Source organism: Lineus longissimus, chromosome 11, assembly GCF_910592395.1.
Source record: "Lineus longissimus chromosome 11, tnLinLong1.2, whole genome shotgun sequence".
Lineage (NCBI taxonomy): Eukaryota > Metazoa > Nemertea > Pilidiophora > Heteronemertea > Lineidae > Lineus > Lineus longissimus.
In genome coordinates, this window is record NC_088318.1 from 15,215,739 (window position 1) to 15,240,040 (window position 24,302).

General features: G+C 37.8%; 1 protein-coding gene across 8 annotated transcripts; it reads right to left on the reverse strand.

Moving 5' to 3' along the window:
- Nucleotides 1–3,436: 3,436 nt before the first annotated feature.
- On the reverse strand, nucleotides 3,437–17,064 carry LOC135495367 (uncharacterized). 8 transcript variants are annotated; one of them, XM_064783891.1, is made up of 9 exons: nucleotides 16,915–17,051; nucleotides 15,082–15,166; nucleotides 10,467–10,487; nucleotides 8,790–8,825; nucleotides 7,913–8,085; nucleotides 5,699–5,755; nucleotides 4,987–5,037; nucleotides 4,226–4,287; nucleotides 3,437–3,980 (listed from the first exon to the last, which is right to left on the reverse strand). In XM_064783891.1, exons 2-9 carry the CDS (start codon nucleotides 15,116–15,118, stop codon nucleotides 3,917–3,919), a joined length of 501 nt encoding a protein of 166 aa, XP_064639961.1. In that variant the 5' UTR covers nucleotides 15,119–15,166; nucleotides 16,915–17,051; the 3' UTR covers nucleotides 3,437–3,916. The 8 variants fall into 8 exon arrangements, with proteins under 8 accessions (XP_064639961.1, XP_064639956.1, XP_064639955.1 ...); XM_064783886.1 differs by lacking the exon at nucleotides 15,082–15,166 and having other exon boundaries at nucleotides 16,915–17,064; XM_064783885.1 differs by lacking the exons at nucleotides 10,467–10,487; nucleotides 15,082–15,166 and adding an exon at nucleotides 14,254–14,280 and having other exon boundaries at nucleotides 16,915–17,064.
- Between the last annotated feature and the right edge of the window lie 7,238 nt (nucleotides 17,065–24,302).

The window sequence follows — 24,302 nt, forward strand, 5'->3', positions numbered from 1 at the left end:
TTCGCCTCACACCGGTAGAAACACCCATCGGTCGCTTTGTGTAACTTAATCCGCCTGACTCCTGCCAATAATCTCCCTTCAGAACTGGCGACCGGAGGAACATCAGACATACAACGGGTCACATACCGACATGATGGTTGGAAGGAACCAAGAGTGACCCTCAACATTCCATCAATCAAACAAAACACAAACACTTCAGCTGGAGGAAGTGCTCCTAAACCTGATGGTCAGTTATTTGGAGCAGATAACCACATGCAAACGTGGGGGCTAACTTGTCTTAGGGATTGTCCATCAACACCGATATCTTTCACGACCACACCAAAGAATGTGCTTCACTGACACTCCAAAGACTAGGATTTATTGCTGGCATAGGCCCTCCATCAAAGTGGCAACCACACACAAATTTTCAAAGTATTCAACATGGCTATGAGACGCGAAGAAAATATCCACCTTAACATTAAACCCTTGGTGGTTCTACAGTTAGTCTTTCGACCTGGTGGTCACGGGATCGACTCTCCGTGACTTATTATACTTATACTCCCAGATCGAATTCAAAATAAATACATTTCATAGTGTTTTCAAATATATTCAATTATAGACTGTCTGGTCGTAAATTTTCCAGACAGCCTAGTAAGGTCACTCTGAAGTGCCATATCCCGCAAAGACTTTGATGTAGAGTGTAATGAAATTTGTCCGTCCTCAGAATGACATGTGGACATGACACCAGTTTGGAGCACATGATCTATTACATTTACTTATCATCGATGACCCCCTCATCCTGATCTCCTGTCAGCCAAACAAGAACATGGGTAAACGTTATCAACCGAAACATGTTTATGACCTAAAAATCCTATCTGTATTGTTTACGTAAGGCCAGAAGTTAAATAGACTGGTACATGTACCATGTCAACACTGGGAAGAAACCACAGTGCTTACTCCTTTAAAGCTGTGGTTAAGCGTCTGGAAGGCTTGGCCTGCTGGGATTTAACCGGAGGATGAGAAACCCATTTTCCCTTGATATTGAAATGAGACAGACCTGTACATTCGTCCATTACTGTTAACACTTTGGAAAACTCACAAGAACAGTATAGGCTCCTCGTTGAAAGGTATTCACGTTGGCAATGAAATAGTTCAATTACGCACGTCCAACCTTCGGAGAATCAAGACATGACCTGCATTAGGAACAACCCAGGGCGAAAGCCAGAAAGACATGCTCCCAGTTCAATTACATCTTGATACCGAATGGCCAAGTTTGTTTAAAAAGCGTGAAACACGCTTCCGGATGACCAGACAAACAGCTCTCAGTCACGGCGTGGAAAATCATGACCGCTGGTGTGATAAATGACATGGCCAGATTGGTGTTTTTTAGTCTTTTCGAAAATCCCAAGAGATGAATGTGATCTTGGCGAACACCACGAGATGAAGTTCGGTGCTTTGGCCGGAAAGTGGCCTGATACATAAGCAAGCGAAACCGGGTTTAAAATCAGGATGTTGTTTTTTTCCTCAATCTTCTGCAAAATAGGGTGATAACAAAATGGCAGACAATATTTTCTCAAACTATCTATCTATCACAGATCAGAAGCAACCCACGTGTGTAGTCTTTGGCCTCGTTCCTCTATAAAGGTCGGTAAATTTCATCGCAATGACTGCTGAACGCGGTTTTATTTGTTCCGGGCACAACGCACAAGGAAGCACTGAAAATTAGTCGTCGCTCAGTCTAGCAGCACAAGTCCTGCAGCAGGCTTACGTCACTTCCGTCGCCCTTCATTCAAGAATGACAAAGTATTCGCCCTTATAAGCTACTTGACTCTACCCTATGCTTTCGTCATCCCGCCAAAGCCCCAGCCGACACGACTCGTACTGTCGCCTGAACCTTTCCCACACTTCAGCGAGCACTCGCTCCTATAAATTATTTCGATAGCCAATCTTCACGCGCTGGCGAGCTTGTAGTCGATCGTTTTCGCTTTGTTTGACAAGTTTTCGTTAGCATTCAAATGTGACTTTTAACGCCACTGTGCATGTAAAGCGGTTGTTCTGCCCGGAATTACAAGTGTTTGTCTTGTTCTAGCGATTTTGCCGCCAAAATGAACTTCTGGATCATTGGGCAGCTGAGTGGTTGCTTTCATAGCTGGCGGCAATCGCCGTGGAAGAGGGTGCGTCTCAATAGAATGCAGGGACTCTTGGAATCAAACAATGCGAAGCTAAGATGCTACTTCGCCAAGACACGAGTCAGCAGGCATCAATTTCGACCGTTTTGCAAACGATGTAACGTTTTTAGTTGCACCTCATACCGCTCAATCACTTTCTGGTACGATAATGTTCTCGAGAAAGCAGACATTTTTTGATATATACAGTTCAGCCTCGCTAGAAGTATAAGGAATTGTCACGGGTCCAAGTAAAATGTTCATAGCGAAACTGGACTTTAGTACTTATTCTCAAGAACGTGAAGGTGTGGCCCCAGAAAACGCCTTCCCATGTTTCGCGTCGAACGGCTCAGATATATCTCTACATAACCACCATGAGTCCAACCGATAAAAATCACAAGCTACTCGTCATACCCCGGAGGCACTTTCGACAGAAATGTATCCGAATCGTCCACGTCACAGCACATCGGACACAGCGCCTTCGTGTTGTTATTTTAAGGGATTTGTGCGCCAAATCGAGCAGAAACAAGCGGAAATGGAAACGTTGCAATCACCAATGTATCGCGACTACAGATCAGTGTTCGCGGGCACGAGAAAATTACGAATCAAACGTTATTTGTTCGTCGTGTGTCCTTATCTCGGCAAAAGAAGACGATGCCAGTTAATCAACATTTTATGGAGTCACCAGGACTGCGAGCACGTTCTTTAACTACTGGATTTCCCATTACCTAGGATTTCATTAGCAGTTCTTTAACATGTTCATTAATAGGCAGAGCATCCTATTTAATATAGACCTATCGAAAGCAATGCATTTTTCCCTGCTTCCACGCGTTCACGGAACATTCATAAGTGCTTGTTTTGCGATGTACCTACATGTAGTGTCATGGTCACATCATCGCCTCGATTTTGAGGATGGACCAGGCAGCGTCTCGGCAAGGGAGGGCCGAAGTGTATATTTAAACGCGGCCAAAAAAATACACGGAAGCCAAGCTCAGAGCAAGCAAACAATGTATAAATTGTAGTGGAAAATACATGTGCGAGTCCTGCCTTTTTCCTGGAAACCAGTTTACCCATCAATCATCCTGTTCTGATACCGGGGGCATTCGCTTGATGCGCATGCGGCGAGATTGCCCGATACAAAGACAGAGTCGGAATGGGGGAACAGTGAGGTGATAAGCTATCTTTGTTCTCACAGCCAGTAAAGACGGTGATCGCACTCCACGCACCCAAACTTGTGATCCTTCAACGGTTTTTTAATCCGTAGTATTTTTCCAGGAATTGTAAAAATAACATTGTTTTTTAAACTTTTTATTATACTTGTAGTATATCAAATATCAAATATCTTACAGATATATACATATTTCTTACATGGATAATAATTCTGGCAAAAATCAAAGCTTACAAATGAAGAAACTTCTTTTCGTTCAATTTTAGAAACATCCTCTTCGAATTTATATTTGGTACACGGCCGACCAAATTTTTCGCCAATGAACTTCGTAGGTGGACGTAATGTAATGTTCTGCATGGACTTAAACCAGGTTGTTTACACAAAAATATCAGGAGAAGGTTTAATCAATCTTATAGTCAGTGATAAATTGGTCCTAACAACACTGTCTCTGCAATAATATGAACCACAAAGCGAGCCCAGATGACGTAACTAGAATACGTGTACAATAAATGCATATTACTTTTGATTACAATGATAATAGTTTGTAGTTAGTTACACGAGTTAAGGATATTATCTTTCCTGTGAGTGGCAAGGCGCATTTGTTCTATATAAAAAAGCTCTTCTTCAAATCCGGATCCGAGTTGACCTTTGCAATTGCCGGCTGTTCACTGGAAGACAGAAAGAAGAACTTTATCAAACCACGAAAAAATACGGTTTGAAATGTGACCCATCACACCAAATCTAGTCGTAAGTTATACTGAGCAATCATTAACGAAGCAGCTTGCAGGTTTTTGTTTTGCCAAAAGATAAACCTTAAACATTTTTACAGATGATGTTTAGGCTTATCAAAACTCTACTGCTAGTAAATCAGACTGGATCTGTAGAATGTGGTAGCAATATTCAAAAATCCAACCTGACAGGTCTTTGCTTCTCTAACTTCTTCTTCGATTGCTTGTTGGAATTTAAACTTTTCTCCTGTAAAGACATGACGAACATGTTTAATTTACAGTACATTCCGTTGAGAAGTCTTGAAAGTGGTTCACCTCCACAGGTGAACAGGGTCGTTCATTTAGTACACACCGAAAGGAATTTCGAAAGTTTAAAAAATACATTTGTACATATCAAGTTTCCTTGTCTTATAATGAAGCAGGATGATATCAGCTGGATTGACTGACAACCTTTTTTCCTCAGGAGGGGGTCTAGACGTCAGCTCACAAGGGGAGGGGGTACTGAAAAATCTGGAAAAGTTGTGCATAAGTTCTAAATAAAGAGCACCTAAATGCAAATTCTTACAAGCCAATACGAGATGTTACATTTGAACAATTTCTGGCTGAAGGATGACAAACAAAATTTAAAGACCTAATTTTACTTTCTTGCATAGACATTCACACTTTCACCTTACCCGAAGAAGTGAAAACTAATTTTGATTTATTATAGGACAATAAGGTGAAAACTATGATGATCTAAACTTGAAATAAGGTGGAAGGTTTGATGAGAACTACACTTGAACCATGAGAGTGGAAACTACATGTATGATGTCTTACACTTGCACCGCGGATGTTTTTTTACACACAGGTAAAGATTCGACACAAACACATGGTTATGCGTCCTAATGGATATGGGATGAAGATGGAAGGGTGGGGGGGGGGCTGACGATTTCAAAACATGACAAACCTGTCTCATAGATGCACGCATAGATGGAGGCTGCATATTGTTTATTCTCATCTGAGTGCAAAATAGTCAAACAGGTAACTAAGAGTAGTATACACCAACATACCAGTATACAAGAGAGAGAGAGAGAAGAGAGACACGATAGGATAGATTTATTTTATTACATAGTTTGATTGACAGAATAGAAATAACAGGTTTCATAGTTCACAACACATAGTACTGCAAACTGGAATATTTTCCTCTGTTACTTTCATTTTTTTAAGGTATTGGAAGCTGGTGAAACAGTTAGGTTATGTATGCAGGAGCAAAAAACTAAAAATTTAATAGAATAATGCAGGACAGAAGTTTGGTTTGTTTTTAGAAAGGCATCATGGTAGGTGTACCCAATAAGAGAAGACGTAATATTTCTGCGAAGTCCAGAATGCCCCACAAAATGGTCAAGAAACGATTGTATTGTCAACCTAATCATGAAAGTAGCCACACGGAATAAAAATCCTATCACGAGAGAGTGCATCATGGTAAGAACAGAGCTAAAACATCATTATTGCTTTTTACACGTGTTTTAAATTCTGTATTATGTGTTGGGAACAGATGCAACGACATCAACAACAGGGTTTACAATGTGTTGGAACATGCGAAGGATGATCTGAAGAATGTCCAATGATCGAAGGAGAAGAAATATTACCAAGAAAGACACCATGAACAAGCATCCTACCTTAATATTCATAGGTAACTCCCTTGTGCTCATGTGTAAATATGTTGCAGGTAATGCCTGCAATTGTCAAGCTTAGTGAGTATTTTCATTTAAACTAGATCATACATGTACATTGAACACATTTAAATAACCTAGCGAGATTTTTCATTCAAACCTGTACTTGATTGAAACGTATTTGAATGTGTATGTTGCATTAACAGTTTGCAAGTGTCAAACGTAGTGTACATGACTGTATTGTGACTTTATTCATTTCAACTTACTTGTACTTCAAACACATCTGAATGAATATACCTATGTATATTGTATGAACATGCTATTGTCATGGTGTGTTTTTTCATTGCAACTTGCATGTTATTTAAATTCATGTACATTTGAAACTAAATGACAATCTTCTCCTTAAAAGTACCAATCAATCTGATTCATTGCACTTATTTCACTATCGCACATCAATTGCCATTGCATTTTTTAATTACCCCTCCGATTATGCAATGTAACGAAAAATTAGATCACGGTGCCAGATTTTAATTCATGTTTCACACATGAATAGTCTCGGGTTCATTCAGCCGCACTGATATCACTGAAGATGTGAACATTATTGAGTCCTAAGACAATCTTCAGGGGGAAATGAATGACACACATAACATGAATAGGGGGAAAAGTCATGATGAAACAGTATATGTATACCTTAACAGCCAACTGACTAGATGCCTTCTCTGGTCATGCAGGATTCAAGTTCTGGCTAGTCTTCCACATCAATACATTTTAATGATTTTCGCAAAGCAAGATTCTAAGGGACCACCCGATTCTATGCCATTTTGCAGAAGGCTATGCCACCTGCTTGATGCACCACATGTCATAGCGAGGACCCCAGGAAAATCCCTTACTTTGCCCAACCATGACAATAAAGCCTCACATTCATGATAAAGAAATCATGTCGAGTGAACGAAACTGTATCGAGCCACCAGACTTCATCGTGGCATCATTCGATTAGAACATCAATTCGTTGAGCATTAATGCTCCATCACTAAATTCATTAAGTGATCTTTAATTATCAGAAAGTCATCTCTCCTGTCATGTGTTTGAATCCAATTCTTGTCTAATTATGAGAGATAACAATACGATAGACAAGACTTCCGCATCATTTCCTATCATTGATAGATGTAGTTATTGAATGTTTTGACAACGCAAGGACAATACAATATAAATTAGATGGAATAAACGAGTTAAAAGGAATAATTGAATGCGACCAAAAGCTTTGTCGTGAAATATTTATTCATTATATTGCTGAAATGATAAGTGCTCATCATAATTATGTGTCTTAGGGACATCCCTACGACTAGGCACAACACAATACATGTTATTTGTCAAGACTGATCAGCGGTCAAAATTTTGTTTTATTATGTTGTCAGTAATTCAGTAACTTGTAGTCAGTCTATAAACTGATTTATTCTGAAGTAACTCAAGAAGAGGTTTTGAAGAATTGGGCTTCTATCTGAGAAAATTTGAAAACTCTTCAGATACAACATCATCAACATCATTGTCAGCATCTTATTCAGTGCTCAGACGTTGTGATGCCTTCGTCTCAAATTAGTCAGTACCATGTATCTTCATCATGTTTTAAATTAATCTAACATTCAATTCTACTTTTACTCCAATAATTTGACAAGATTACCTTCAGCAGTAAATTTGATGTCATGAGATAATATATTGCTTTAAACAACATCATTACATCGATATCTCCTGCCAATTACTAGACCTGTCACATCAATTACATGTCAAAGACGAGTCAGTTGTCGAATGATAAATCATAATTGATTCAAGTAATTAGATATAAGATTCTAATTAATCATCATGTCAATTTGGAATACATTCAACCAAATGATGACTACTTTTGAAATGGGGATGTCCAATATATTGTAAGCATGAAGACATTATTGGTTACAGGCTGCTTATTTAGGCTGAAGATGCATCAATGCCTGCCATCAGCAACCAAACTGGAGTACACTTATGGCTGAAGTACTATGCATGTGAAAAGTTGGAAAACACACCAGAGCCTTATTTCACCAAAACGGCATACCCCTCCTACCCTGGTAAGGCAACATATTCCACATCACCTCATAACAAGCCATGCCATTATCACACAATATCTAGGTGTTCCACAGCAAGCTGGAAAACCTTCTGTACACAGAAAATACAAGGATAAGCAATACTTACAGATGCTCTTCTGAAAAGGTTTGGTGATCTAGGAGGGCTCTTAGCACGAGCGACTGCGGTCTTGGAGCGGCGAAAGCTTGCACGGATATTATTATTGAGAGGAATCAAGAGGGAACTGATACCCTGAGGTTTGCCAGAATTACTCTTCACGTTAGCATTAGTATCAACATCATCTGAAAAAGCATTTAATTTACAATTTGATCCAACAAATAGAGATTGAGACTGTATTAATACTAATGCCATACATATCTCCATCTGTACACAGCCAGGATGGGAAAGGGTAACATGGGTTACATTAGATACCAGGATCTGCAACAGACAACAATGGCAACTCATTGAGAACTTTTATTGCAGAAATTCTTTTTAAATGTTGATTAGGTAATCAAGTAAATAAGTCATTACTTAGAGAATATGTAGTTTTTTCTTTGATATTCAATTCAAACCAATGTTCAAAGTTCTTAATGAGTGTCGATGAAGCTGAAGCAAGGGCCAAATTGTGCACTTTGACTTACACTACTGCCCCGCCTTGAAATTAGTTTTGGAACTAATTTCGTGGGCGTCTTCGCCCCTGGTGTTGTAGGAGTCTTTGGTTTTGCCACAGGAATGACGAGTCCTTCTAAAACTACATGTAAATAAAACAGCCCAATATGCCTATAGTTAACTCCGCATGAAGACGAAAATTACCCTCGTCACTTAGGCCGTGAAGGAGAAACAACCTTGAATAGTCAAACTTGTAATGATGATGAGCAAGCACTACTGGCTTGTATCATTTTAGTTCAAGTCTTTCGGTATTTGCACCAAAGCGGCAAGAAGAAAGGCCCAATACATTAACAAGTCGATCCCAATAAACTTGATGATTTTGTATCTGAAAACTTACCCAACATTTCTGGTTTCTTAGCAGGTTGAAGCAGGTCTGAAAACAAAGAAAACGTGTGAAAGCCTCAAGGTTTTTCTTTATTATTGTCTTTGTATATTGGTGGTCTATTGCAAGTGTTGTACCTCTGCTTTGAGAGTTTGGTTAAAAGCTTCACAAGAAGTTGAAAATCCAAATCCATAGTCACCAATACATTAGAAAATAAAATTAAGCCTACTGGTACCATTAACTGATCTACACAACTGATGTCCAACATGGCGAATTTTTCGTAATCACACACTATGCATAAATGCCTCAACCAACACATTTTCAGGACGAGTGAACAAAACAAAAAAACAGCATTTGATGAAAAATTATGTACAATATTTAGTATGGTATTTGCCAACGTGCATTCTGTAAAGAAGTGAAAAGCAACACAATAAGTCAACAGGGACTCAAACATGCTCGTCCATATTTGAAATCCATGGTAATGTCTTGATTATCAATACATCTATGTGCGTCTTAACTTTTTCTAGAGAAAGATGCTAAAGCAATGTGGTTAGTAGACTTTACAACACAGTGATTCATCCTTCATGTTGCACCAACATGAAAAATTTTGCAGTTGAACGTAAGTAATAATTCCTCACTTCATTTCAAATAGATTTCAATATTGCTATTACTGTGGATTCAGGTATGTGACATACCACAAGACTTGGCAACATTGGTAGACTCACATGAAACAATATAAGGTTAAACCATTTTAATTTTCACTCTAACATTTACATATTCTTTATTTTCACATTCCCAATTAGAATAAGCATTGCACCTGTAGATAATATTTACATATGCATACAAAAGACAGAAAGCCATGCAACAATTTATTTTCTTCTCAAATAAGGTGTAGGAATTATACTGGGTGCTTTGTACTTTTTCCTCCTTTTGTTTTTACTACAATCGCCACAATTCATCACCTATGAAACATGATATGAAAATGCAACATAAATAGTGATCATGTCCTCTGATTTGCTAAAAGCCATGCAGTGCAAACAAGGCTTAGATTTCTAAACAAAAGAATGACGATTTGGGTAACTTGTCATCATACAGTACAACTTCACCAAGTTGAGTAATATTCTTTTACTCAAGTTTAGCAATATTCACTGGAGATTTGATTGTGATTTGTTAAACAGACACCAGCCACAAATGTGATGAGAGTGCTGCACACAGATAGGCATTCCACACATGAACAGTCCCTCAAGAGTCACATAAAAGGTCAGGTCCATCAGCACCTAATGAAATTAATTTCTGCTGAAGACTTTTATAACTTCTTTCTTTTATCTGGGTTTGCTCTTTAGGCAGTAATGCCATTGCCGGGAATGCAGTGTGTCTTACTGCTTCAAACCGTACTATAGTCCCGATTGCTGTGGGTTTTATACTTTTACCCACTGTCTGTAAGTGGGATCTTTAGCCTGCCATAGCGTAGGCACTCATGCCGAGATATTCAAAGGATTACATAAATCAGTACCTTTTTCATGTATGGTCACATTGAGTTGTTTTAGCCACACATTAGTCAGGACTGAACCCAAATCCAGCAAAGTTTTACGTGAATACATTATCAACCTTTGATGCAACTATCTGAGGACATACAGAAGACATGCTCTCATAACAATACTTTGCACCCTCTGTCACACCACCGCTACTTACAACGTGAATTGCCTCGAACATCTACACACATGAAAAGGAATGTTGGCGATTATGATAAATTAATATGCTGTCATTTACAATTTATATTATATTCTTAAAGAAACTAATGAGTTTTTCTATGACCAGAAATGCTGCAAATGAGAAGAAATAGTTCATGCTTTATAAGCAGAATCTTTAATAACGTTTCTGTACTGTACATTAATGGCCAAATATATAAAACACCCAACAACTGATAAAATCACAGAGTAACTGTTATAAATCACACTGCTTTTTTGAGTACTGTATTAGGAAGCACTTACTCAAATGTACCAAACATCCAATCATTTATCTCATGTTTTACAGAGTGCAATGAAAATATCATCTCAATACATTGTGAATACTATGGAACAGTCGGTGAAACAGTCACGAAAGCAGGGCAGTTTGCCCAGAGCATTTAAACGAACATGAAAATATTTGTTCAAATTTATTAGTGATCAATATAAATTGCAAATTTGAATAGAAATCAGTAGGAACTAATCAACTTGTAATGTTTGAATCCAAGCACAGCAGTCGGAAAAACACACTTTAAATGAGATTTTATGTTTTACTTCATACTAAATGACACAGTTTGAACACAGTGAAGTTGTGTTCTGCCTTCATTTAAATTGAAAAGATCACTTTGAGTAAAGTCGAAACGTCCCATTGTGCTTGTAGCATTGAAAGAATCAGCATGAGCAACATCATTTCAAGCAGCATTATGACTTTTTCCCAATAAAAGCTCGCACTGAATAAAGTACCCGGTATTTGTTTTGCTTGTGGTTTTGAAAAGCACAGTTTGAATTGAGCTTGTGTATTTATATTTTCCTTGTAACATGGACCCACCAGCGAGTCTTCGATTGAATATTTTCAATTGCAAGCAATGGCAGAGCAATTTATTTCTATTAGTTTAGGAATGCTTTTGAATGAACTGTTGTTCGAGTACATTGATATTTAGCAATGGGATTACAAATTGGACACATGTTTCCTTCTCGGAGGACTTTTTTTTCTCATGACATAATGAAATTGACAGAGTGCTTCATTTGTGCAGAGTGTAAAATTAGTCGCCCCACTGTACTAATATTTTCCATCAGAACTACGACAGAGACACACTTTATAAAAATTCATACCAAGAATTTAGTTCCAAACAATACAAGGCAAGTTAAGTTTTACTATGTTTTGGGTAAGCCAATGCAAAGGTTCAGAATTCTGCCTATTTTAAGTCTTCAAACGAATATCCATGAACAACGGTAAGCTCCAGCCACTATGCCTCAATATTTGGTTTGCAAATAACTTTCCCAAAGTTTGCCCAATAAAAGTCACATTTAACGCAGAATTACCACTGCCTAGCCTAATGGGTTTAGTTGACAAGCGCTCTTGATAAAGGGGATATAAGTGTTATTATAGGCTAGCAAAATACTGATTGACTTTTGTCCTAAAGGTCATGAGATTGTTATCCATTGATGATGAGATATCGAGATATCATTAACTTTAACCATGATTGCGACATGCTAATGCACGACAGGATATTAGAGTGAAGTAAATTGTTTTTTTAATTAAAGCTTTCTTCTAAAACAAAATGAGAATTTATGCAAATAACTTTACCTTTATATTGTTGTCAGTAATATAACTCACTAGCGTTTGACAGCTTTACCACAGCCAATGAAATTCATATTAATCTATTGCTCAGCTGATCATCATTTTTTAAGAGTGAAAATGATTTGAACATCCAATACAGCAAAGTGGGAAGCTTTCAGGTTGCTATTGAATTTGATGCCAACTTTGTATGAGCAAAAAGTTCCATTCGCCAAAGTCATAAAACATGACGTAGATAAGCGTCCGATTTATGTGAAGGTGTTAATTTGTCTACTGAACGTTTTGCCTACTTAAGAAATTCTGGTGTATAATACACTATAAAATTATCAAAACAAAGCGATCGGTGTATAGATGTAAAAAACTTAAGTCTAAATTTTGAATCTACAAAAATGCATAATGCATTGATACATGTGTCAATAAGGTGTCTTCTATTAATGTCAACTTGTGTCAAAAACATCCTTCTGTACAGAGTTTTATGTACCTTTGCTATTTATGTGCTGGAAAATAAAGTTAAAAATAAATGTTAACTCACTTCATTATCAAAACAGCTGTAGTTTTCATAACTCATTTCGTCTTAAGGTCACAGATGTAAGTGTGCCATTATCATGACAAATATTTTTTTTTTTAATTCTTGATAAGAAATGATTCTAATCTTTCTTTAACAAAGATAAAACTTTGTTAAAGAAGGTGAAGAAACGTTTCGGCACTCTTCAACTGGATTAGTATGGTAAGTTAAAAATGCTACTCTGACACAATGTCTAAGTTAAAGAGAACATGCATAATAGGCTACATGGATGAAATAAAATGGCAGAACAACATTCATACATGATACTGGAAAGAAACGTTAACACACATCAAACACCCTTAAACAAAATGACAAGTTAAACCAAATCACTAAGAATACAGGTAAGGCTACATTAGAAAGTAAGTTGGTGATTATTGTTTTTTCTTCAAATGCTTAGGTCGGCCAGCAGATATTTAATTTTTTGAAGGATATCCTCCAAGGATATGAAAAATAGGCCAACTCTGTGAGCAAAACCGAACTGCACCGAACTTAAGGACAATTTATGCTTCTACTGTACATTGGGGAGGGTGAGGGAATTATCACCACCTACTTTTTATATAGCCTAACAAAAAGAAAATGTCTAACAACACCAGAGTAGAATACCACACAACACTGGCATGCCTAAAACTTAGTTTATACTCTGCCTCTCTCCAAGGACAGAAACAATCAAGGGACTGGATTCCAAGTTGGGTGAAGCGCTTGGTCCAAGGTTAATCTGAAAATTCTTTGGTCCATTGCAAGGCAGAAAAGAGAAATTCTGCCAAATTTATAGTTCATTTCGGATGGGATGTCTTGTTGAATCCTCCGTGGCCTATATCCATTACACCATGGCTGTCCCGATTCCTCCTATCTCTTCACTGACACAAAGACTGCCTATCTCTTTACAGCAGAAAAACATACCTTTGAAAGGTATTGACCAATGTTGCACTGAACTGAGGGTTTCATGTATCTCTGCACTGTTTTACCAGGAATCATCATTTTCGATGATACATTTAGGTTCTGTTATGGCAATGACTCATGTTTTATCTATTCACTCAATTAGAGAACCAATGGAAACGTAAAAAGAATTCAAACAAGAAAACCAAAAATCCTGAGACCAAGCATGCCAAATAAAATCCCAAACCAAAAGACCAATCACATCTGATTTCATGAATGATCAAAAACTGTAGAAGGATTCGACACTAAATAAATTGAAGATATATACCACAGCTGATCTATGGCAAATATAACAATGAATTGACTCGTCGAAGTATAAATATAGAAGCACTTATATATACATGTACAGCTAGATTTATAAACTGAAGGTTCAACCAAAATTTTGTTTCAACCTAGTTGGAGTCATAAGAAAGACCCCCAATCCTGTGCAACATTTTTGCTGCGACTTCTTGTAATGTTGTAGTGCAAAAGCACGTGCATGTATATGAACAAACAAATCACATAAATGTTGCACTTGAAGCTAAAGGACGTTATTTATGACACTACTGGATATTAGAAAGATAGTTTGATAACCTTATGTACAAATTAATTGCTATTGCAGCAGCAGAAGCTTACTTTCATATTAGTTTTGGCCTTAAAGGCGGCAAATAGAAATTTTAGTTGCTATATATGTACCTTCCTCTTGAAACGAGATTCTTATATCTAGAGAAACAAAGACACACCAAACTCTTTTAATATATGTGATATTAAGTGGCTTCAAGTTCAATGTAGTTTGAGATGGTAATTTCCTCCACTTATCTTCGAAAATAGCAATTCATCATTAATCCTCACAATAAGCATTCACACAAAATAAACAAACACCCAAATGCTTAACCCTTTAGATCTCCAATCACCAACTACATTTATTCCTGCACTGTACTAAAATTATACATTCAGTCACACCACCTTTAGTGTAACAGTATCAACCAAAAAAAAACCAACAGCAGGAGAATCTCAAGGGTTAAACTAAAAATGAAGTTAACACCTACAGTCTACAACAGGAAATCAAGGACACCTAAAATTATGAGGCATTACCTTAGAAAATAAGATCTCCCAATAGTTTACCAATAAGATACCACATACAAGACCAAAGCTTTGTGATGAAAAGGTATGAGCAGGGCCAACTAGGGTTGACTACACAATGGTAGGGATAGAGCGATAGATGAGCCAAAAGATCAAAATGTATAAGTATGCGTAATGCAAAATGTGTAGTAAGCCCATAATTTAAACGAATATCAGAGCTTTATTGCAGCAATTAGAATTAGTATACTCATCACAAAATGTTCCTAGTCAAAATGCAATCATTTCAGTACAATTTTAAGAGAGCGGAGTATTCATACCTGTACTTAAAATAGGCTCATAATACTCGACATGATTTCCAAATAAATATCTATCGGGAGACCTTATAATCAAGAGCAGATCTAGCCCCAATTCCCAACATCCAGAAATCCTTGGCCATCTTACCAATCAAGAAGTTAAACACTAGTCTCGTACACAGCATTGACTACATGGACGGCATCTATAGTCGCTGCTGCTTTTACTTTGACAACTAATAAAAATAAGAAATTTTTCTTAAAGTTCAGCTTTATTTTGACTCGTAGCATGAATATACTACTTGTTATGGATACGGACCACAACTATTTAACAAATGCTGCGTAAACAACAATTTCATCAGAGTATCTGAAACACACGTCTCATGCAATTGATAATACAATTGATAAATAGGTGCTCTGCAATAAATGTACATCGGCAACTATAGCTGCCTGAATACATATTAGAATATGCAGTAGAATAATTTCATGAACCACCAAATTTTTGCAAACATTTTATTTTCACAGACTCGCAAAACATCAGGAAATGACATTTCTTGATTCGAAAAATTGGAAGAAATCGCAGTAACCACAAAACATAAATTGTGAACAATTTATTTTCTCTAAATTTGTTGGCGCAAAAATTAAGATGATCCATGATTTGGCAGTTTTACGTAGAAAATCATCGCTGATAAAAAGCACAGGCTATGTACCTGTTGTTAAGGCACACTAAGTTCACATCCATAAGGCAAAGAAAAAATAAAGCCTTATTTATTCTTGGTAAGACACATATTAGACCGAGAACAGGCACAGTTCTGAGATTTCTACACCAACTGCCATTCTCTCCACTGATATATTTCACACTACTAACTGGACTACGCCAGGTGCATCAACTGGTACCCATCTATATACGATAACTGAAAGCGAGACACATGGAGTCAAAGACTCCCAAAAGGGTGGGTTTACATGGAGTTTACCTTGTCACTTGCAAATTGTCGCTTTAAGAACAAGTCATTTCCAAAGAGCAGGCTACATGGCATTTTTTGTCATGTTTTTTACGTAAATTAACAAACGTGCTAGTGACAAGTGACATGTGACGAGCCTATGTAAACCCGACCCTGATTATATAGTGAAGGAGTTTGGAGAGTGAGAAACAGAGAGCGAATCATTAATCCATTTAGAGTTCAGTCTACTGAGCTGATTAATTTATGGTTAAAGTTGAAAAAGAATGGGACAGGGCAACACACAAATTGTAAGATGGTTACATTCACAATGCAAGTTTTACCGGGACCATGTTCAACTATCTGTTACTAATCCACAAAAAGGTTTTCAAAAATTACTGATGAGAGGTAATGATAAAATCTTACTACTAGTGTCAAACAAAAAAGTAGTGGTCGACCCACTCAAATAAGTTGGGGTGCCTGAAATACAAGTGTATAAATCAACCTTTTAAAATATTTCGCAAAACCTGAGAGGAAAAGTTGAACAGTGCATTTGGTACTGTAATTCAAGTAATGTGTACTGTCCCTAATGTTTTTTTCCTGAAAAAAACATGTCTTTGAGATTATCAGATAATTTCAAGACAAATATTGCACAATTTGATGACAGTGATACATTCCCGACCCGCCATGTCATAGGCAACACATAGAGAGTCTATAACATACATGTAAGTGTCTCTCAGTTTGAACCTAAATATCGGAAAAGTCAGGGTTAGAAGCGCACAGGCCCCGATAGTCAACATGTTTTATCTCCAGGGACCTTGAACTGCCCGGCTCCAAGTTAAACCGATTCAGGCCCTCATTGAACGAACGACGACCCTGCTGCAGACCTACATGCCGAATTTCTAGTGACCGGGAGGAACCAGGCTCCAGGCACTGTTTACTGAGTCCTTCATGGCACGAGGAGTGTTTCGTCACAAGAGGGTGTGGAGGTTTTGGGCACTCAAGGTTAATGTGCATTATGGATGAGAAAGAGTTGGCACGCTTACGTTGGGTGTGCGCCTGTGCGCTTATCTTCAGGTAGTGCTTGGGCTTCTTCCCACTGTAGTCACGGATGTTTACATTAGCATTATAGCTTTGAACTAATAGTTCAATCAGCTCTTCATGCCCATGCAATGCAGCCATATGAAGGGGTGTGTAGCCCTGAAAATAGAAAACAAGTCCATTATTTATTATTGCTAAAGTTTATAGACATCCTAATGCCTTTGGTAAAAAGGTGCAAAAGGTGGGCATTTGCATGCTCACAACCATGTTATCCATCCTAACTAAACACAAATGCTGACATTTCGGCGAGGGGACAGGTCATGTTCTTTGTTAGCAAATGCCTAAAAGTTTGGGCCACTCTTGTTACCAAAGATACAATCTGCTTCCCCTTATTTGCAAGATAGATAGTACAATTTTTCAGTTGACAAGCATAACAGGAGGACGAAATATTTTCCTGTTCTAGGCTTCCTGCTCTACTGCCCCCATCCCATGATGCATCTTATTCATCAACTCCGGCCAGATAAAGACTTGCACATTTCATGGACTAGATCCTCGGAGAGATTAATTATTTGGTATTCATGCCGTTTGTGTTGGTACACTTGCTAACACCTCCCTGGGGTCAAGTTCCCTTGTTCACAGGAGCTGAACCTTTTCATCATCTTAGGTCCACATTGCAAGCAAACGTAGCACCACATACACTGTTCGGCATCAACTCTATTGGTTTTCTATAAAACGTGGACATGATGAGAAAACATGATCAGGAGAATTTTTGAACTGTAACGATCACTTGGAGAATTTTTCTTGGCAGGAGTTGTTGAAGGGTGAAATAGGTTCTGATGATGGATGTGATTACACTGAGTGGACGTGTTTATCTGCGGTGGGCAGACGGTCATCTTGCGAACCGTGTTCCATGCTATTTATCATCACCTGACATTGTGCATTTTTGATTTTGAAAGATTTCCGATAATGAAGAGATGCCATTTTTAAACCTTTTTCTTTTTCAGATCAGCAAAAGGCATTCATTTTCTAACTTATTTCATCCCAAGGAATTCTAACAAATATTTATACTATTTCACCAAGATTTTAACTATGGCATGAAATTTATACTTTCTACTGTTGGTGATTGATCATTGAACACTGAATATTACTTAGTGTTATTTGCATTACATGCATTTATTGTTCTTCACTTGAAAAGTATTTGAAAACGAGAATTTACAGCTCACATACCAGATCTTGTGAAATGGTGGAACACTTCATCAACAACTAGCCGCAGATATCTGGTTGACATAACATCACCAGGAGACACTTATATCTCCATCAGGTATTTTACAAGATCGCTACCATGTTAATAACAACATTAATGCTCTTCACTCTTGAGTAATGACGTATGAACAAGATAAACTCGCCGCCATAATAGAGAACTAATGAAGACGATAGCACCGTGCCCGGGGAGAGATTTGATCGTAGTTGGCTGTCATCCTGGTTGATGTATCACCCAGGTTGTCCACACTCCGCTGCCTAAGCCCTGCTCTAAAATCAAGCAACGGCCCCGTGGACTTGGAATTTAATGACTTCCTTTGTACTTTCAGTCTCAAAATGGATTTTGTTGGCATGAGTGTCATAACCTGTCAGAAACTGCACTGCACTTGTTTTCAGGCGTCTCTTGTGTTATTTTCGTATCTAAATGTTAATGTCTTGCTCAAAAATTATCAGCTGGCTTGTCAACGACAAATCCTTGGCATAGTTTAGTGGACAAACCTGGGAACAAAACATGAAAATGAGGCATATTCAACGATACATCTCAAAATCTGGTTGTGGCTGAATGTATATATTTTCAAAATTTGGAGTCTCTTTATGGCTTTTCAGTTGCCCACCCCACCAACAACCTTTCTCTTTTATGTATAACTTCAAATGTGACTGTAATCTTCTCAGACCACACAATTTGAAATAGCCCATGGCTGTGAATTATGGCCATTTCCCCTGAGGGCCCATGATCTGATAGAGCTGTTAGTCTAACTGTGGCATTATTGGGTTTGGTGTTCACGTATCTGTCAACATTTGCCCTATTTGTGTTAGATAAGGTGTTTTAATTGAATGCTGTGTCCATCTTCATTTACACAAAATGTCCAGTTACTGAGCTTGCTGCTTTGCAGTGTAGTAGGGAAAACTTGCAAGACATTTGAATTTGGACAATTATGTATCCTTTTTAAAATCATGCAAAACGGTATGAAACGATTTCTGTCTCTTGGTCACAACTTGCCAATAACGCTTTAGGGCTTTTAGTGATTGTTATTATTTTTGGGGTTTGTTGTTTGACTACTGAAAAATGACAGTTATCTCAAAGTATACATCAGCAACTGGACGACACATAAGATTAAAGCATTTATCATTATGATCCAATTTGAAAAGTGTGGTTGTTTTGACCAGTACCTACTGGCTACTGCAGTAGATCACAGCCCTGTAAAATGGCAAAACTTTTAATGTGATGCTCAGTGCCTGCCAAAGTAGAACAAATATTATTCCAAACAATTACCTGGCAATCATGATGTTAATTAAACAGATCTAGAACGGCTGGAAATGTATCTGATGGAAAGAAAACAGGAACTGCATGAGATTTTTGATAGCAATGAGATAGAAAGTCTGTTGACAATGCCCCATAGTTAATTGCAAATGAAGTGGTGTATTGGTTGGACAATGATAATTACTCTTCTTAAGGAAGTAAGATTTCATGGGAAAACTCTTATAAACACAATGTTGCTGATCACTCGTAGGACATTTGCGTGTGGTAGAAAATCAGTTGGGACATGATCGTTGAAGGAGTTGGATGATTGTCTTTATTGTTTAAGTTAAGTTTACCATACTCAGAATATATTGAAAACTTACATGATGAAATAAAAAAAGATTTAGACAACACACCAACTGCTGATTCTTGGCAAGCCAAACAATAACGTAAGATTTATTTATCACAGATGAAAGGTGGTTTAATCTTTATGCTATGAAAAAAAACATTATGGTTAAAGTAGTTACCATCCAAAAGACACAATAGTTGTTAGGTATTGTTTCTGAATTTCATTGTGGAGTGTTTGCGGTGTTTTATTCATCGGAGACGTGAATGAAAGTTATAAACTACCGTTCATTAATTGACGCATTTGGTTAATGACCTTTCCAATTTCATATTTGTAAAGAATGTCTACATGCATGATTGATGAAAGAGTCGAACATAAAGATTCAGGTTTCAAATGAAAGAATACGAGAAAACTCGCTTTAGACCCGTTTCCTCATAACGTATTACGGGACAATGTCGCAGGGATCAACAAATTAATTGACACACTCTAGGAAATGTAAATTTATAATCTGAGAGAGAGATGAATGGTATTAGAGTGTGTGTAGCAAGTCTTTATCAAGCCATGAATGGTGCCGCAGACAATAATGCCAAAAGAAACGCAGGTTCATTTATTTCTGTCTCACACTGACAAGCATACAATCTCTTTTTAGTACCGAGGTATCAATCATCATCAATTTTCATTCACCAGAAATATTGACAGCATGTTTCAAACTTAATTAGAGTAAATTTAATAAGCTGATTGCAGCACTATATCAAAAATTCGGTGCCGGTGAGCAGGTCCCTTGAATTAAAATGCAATTGCCACAGCCAATGTGGCACCTTTCAGAGCTTTTCTGTTGACCTATCATAATTGTTAATACCCCATGTTGTTCCACTTGTGACAGAATGAAATTTTAACTTCAAAGGGGTTGATATGTTCCATCTGCTGCCGAGGTTGTACTTGTTACCTATTCAAAGAAATCGGTAGGATAATAACGAATTTGACCAGAATCAATGAACGATTGCAATACTTGTGGTTTTTCTCTAGTTCTGAATGATCAAAGTATTGATTAGTACCTTACTCAAAGCCTTTTGAAATCATTATCATTCTGTTCGTAACAGAGAGGTTTCGGGGCCGCAGAAATTAGCCATGACAACGTTAAACCTGACCAGGGGAACCCAGCAGTGACTTGGCCAATAGTCGAACCCACCACCTCCTGTTCACAAGGCGGAAGCTACTATTACAGCACTATCGCAGCCCCCATGACCATGAAAAAGCATGAATTGAGGTAAAATTATCACAGTGACAATGAAGTAGATACCACAAATTGCTAGTGGTGCACTGCAACCCCAGTAATCCCTTAGTTTTAAGTGCGCCTTGAGGCAAAATGCTGTGCAAGGTTGGTTCCCAACTCTACCCGAAACAAGAGAGGTGCCATGCCTGGATCACATCAACTCTATCATTTATTCAACAAAATTTGATAAAAATCCTATAAATGGAGGACTATGTCAGACTGGTTGATTTCATAGAGTACATGATAGAAAACAGTGTTAGTATAAGGTAAAAACATTTGGACATGATGTTACCTTGGGGCAGCTAAATTGGCAGCTTTTATTAAGGAATGACTATTAGGTTGCCTGTTAATGAGCAATGGGCTTCCCACTTCATAAACTATGTATAATAGACAGATGAGGTGTTGGAAAGTCCAAGTACACCTTTAACATTGCAAAGGGACATTTTAGATTATTGTCGGACCAAGTTTGAATGATTTGATTTGGTGGCAAGTGGTAATGCGAATTAACAACAGCTTGATAATGCGCTGTTGGAATAATGACTTTATTGAAGCTGATACCTGTGAGTAATTCAGTTATGGTTCATTCTCTATCACACTTATTGCAGCCTGTCAAAAGAAACTGTGCAGACCACAAATTATCAGGAGGGGATGTTCTTAAAGGGAAAAATATATATCTGAACGATTGGTGTTTTGGTCCAAGGGAATTTTGTTGCTGGGAAAATAAACCATATTTATTCCTGCTTCTTCTATTCTAACATACAGTCCCTTTTTAAAAATTTAAAAGTCGAGCACGACTCAACTCAAGATAAAATTGCCTTCACACCAAGAAGCACTCATGATGGAAATGAAGGTGTTGTGGTTAAATTCTACTTCCTAAAATTGAGTGGGATTCTTAAACTTGTTCATGGAAAATGGACAAATCAGACAATTCTTTTCATCAGGATTAATTTCAACCATTTTAGTTGTTTGCATTGTCATCAGCCATTCTTGATAAGAAGCAGGGCTCCCAGCAGTGATAATGTCATCATGATAATTCATAATTAAGCAGTATTTAAAGGTATTACACCCCCAGGGCATGGCTTTGTCATATCAGGTATTGAGAATGGGACTATAAAGCGGTGATGGTGTATTACAGGGCTCCCTAAGGGCCTGATTATGCCACTTACAGTCGCAAACTCTGTTGATTAGACCACCAAGTCACATAACAGCGAATATCAGAGTTTTTTTATCTTGGGCTTGTTATCTGAGGTTCCATGATCAGCCGTCATTTATTATGCATGACACGTTTGCAACTTGCGTGATGATATGTTTTTGTCATGATGAACAGAAAAGCAAGTTTGATAGCACCAACTATAGGCATGATAGGCACAATTGTTTTTTTCTTCAAGGAAAGGTTGCATTTTTGAGAAAGGCAAGAAAATTACACAGTCAATACATTTCTTGGTTTGCATTTTTCAAGAAGTCCATGCAAAACATTTCTAAGCATAATGCAAAGAAAACAGAAGCAGTGGCCGATTACGAGAGTCCCTTTTCCTCAAAAGAAGAATTTAAAGGCTCAACACCTCTGTTCACAGGTTCCATTTGAATTGAATTGAAATTCTCTTCTCTACTACATCTAAAAATCAAAGAACATTTCGTCATTTTATAATTTTACAAAGTGACCAATCTGGACTTTTCTGAATTGAGACACTATGTAAAGCATTGAAACATTTACCAAAACAGCAATAATGTCGAGACCAAGAAAGGCCCTCCAGCAAAGACAAGGACATCTTTCGATCTTTTTGTGGTTACCCATGTCAGAATAGGACCACCCAAAAGGCCATAAGGGTCCAAACTCCAGAGTGGACCCTTAACTGTAATATGAGCAACAAGATTCTATCATCTCTAATGGAGCCCTAAGATAACAGGATGCGATGAGGACCCTTGGACACTTGTCACGACATATGGTGTCAGACAGCAACAAAGAAAAGGGACAAAATATCTAATGTCAATCAGAAAAGGTCCTTATCGGCCCTGATCACACCCCTCATTAGCTCTAACTAGACTGTTTATATTTCGTTGTCAGACAGGACATAATATTGTTGCTGTCCTTTTGTGGGGTATCAGATTGTTGCCACTTCCTCACATCATCTTTGGTGATTGTTTAGGGGAAACCAGCTGACAAAAATGGCAACAAAGGGTGCAAGTTTCTTAGGCGAGAGACGAGGATGGCCAGACGTCCTAGCTATTCAGAGTTTTGTTCTGAGTAACTAAATTCAGTCTTGAGCTTTTAGTTCAGTAATACTTTATTCCCCACACATAATTCGAATGGGGTGTTGTACATTGTACTTTAATTCCAATGGTGTGTTTTGCATGCAGAGAAAAAAAAGGTTTTTTCGGGCCAATGTATAATAAAACCACTCCTTTGAGGTGCTATAATCCACTTTCCTACAGTAACATAGTCTTTGACTTAATAACCAGAAGAAAGGGTGTAAAAAGAATGATAAAAAGAACTTTGCATGCAAAGGTACAGAGGGACTTTGCGGCGGGGACACAGTCCTACAAGTTTCTCGAGAAACAAGAACCGTGTCAAGCAACTGCCAATCAACACTTATTTCTCTACTATGCAAATCTTTGTCACCTGCGTGGTAGTATCAAGTGCCAAGTGTGACAATGTTACTAGTCTTAAACACACTTCAACTGACAGATGTCACCAATGTTCGAAATGGTAAAAAAATGTGAAACGAATGATGGAAGAGCATGGAGAGACTGTGAATTGATTACAGCTTACTTGGGTATCAATGATAGCATTCGATAGACAGGCCTTCAGAGACTGCGGCAAACATAAGTTGATTCTATTCAATGCTTCGAATCTGGCAAAGAGGTGATCATGGTTGTTGGATATGAAACCTAGAGTGTTGGTTTGGATCTCCCTCATAGACTATCAATCACTTTCTCTCCCTTTGAACACGTCAACATGTGGCCACAAACGCTGAGGACGGCTTAATTAAACTCATTACTTTACAATCTTAATCAAGTCATCAAGGACGTATTATCCGATCCCAACTCACCAACGCAATTAACAGCAAAAGAAAGACTGCATGTGTTAAGGTGATGACGATCGGCTACCTCAAATATAAAAAGTTATCATTTGTTATAGTTCAGCACAAAAAGTAACCCTGCGGGTTCAGCAACAATGACAACACTGAGAATGTACCCTGATACTGAATAGAATCAAAATTATGTTGACAATATATTTGATCGTAAATTACCTCAAGGATTTAGATTGGTATTT

Excerpts from the sequence above, each read along its gene's own strand:
- LOC135495367 (XM_064783885.1), bottom strand. The coding sequence starts at position 17,050 with ATGGCTGCATTGCATGGGCATGAAGAGCTGATTGAACTATTAGTTCAA. Across the intron at positions 14,281-16,914 it reads CGCACAGGCGCACACCCAAC|ATATAAGAATCTCGTTTCAA; the intron begins GTAAGCGTGCCA and ends TTGTTTCTCTAG. Across the intron at positions 4,288-4,986 it reads TGCGTGCATCTATGAGACAG|GAGAAAAGTTTAAATTCCAA; the intron begins GTTTGTCATGTT and ends ATGTCTTTACAG.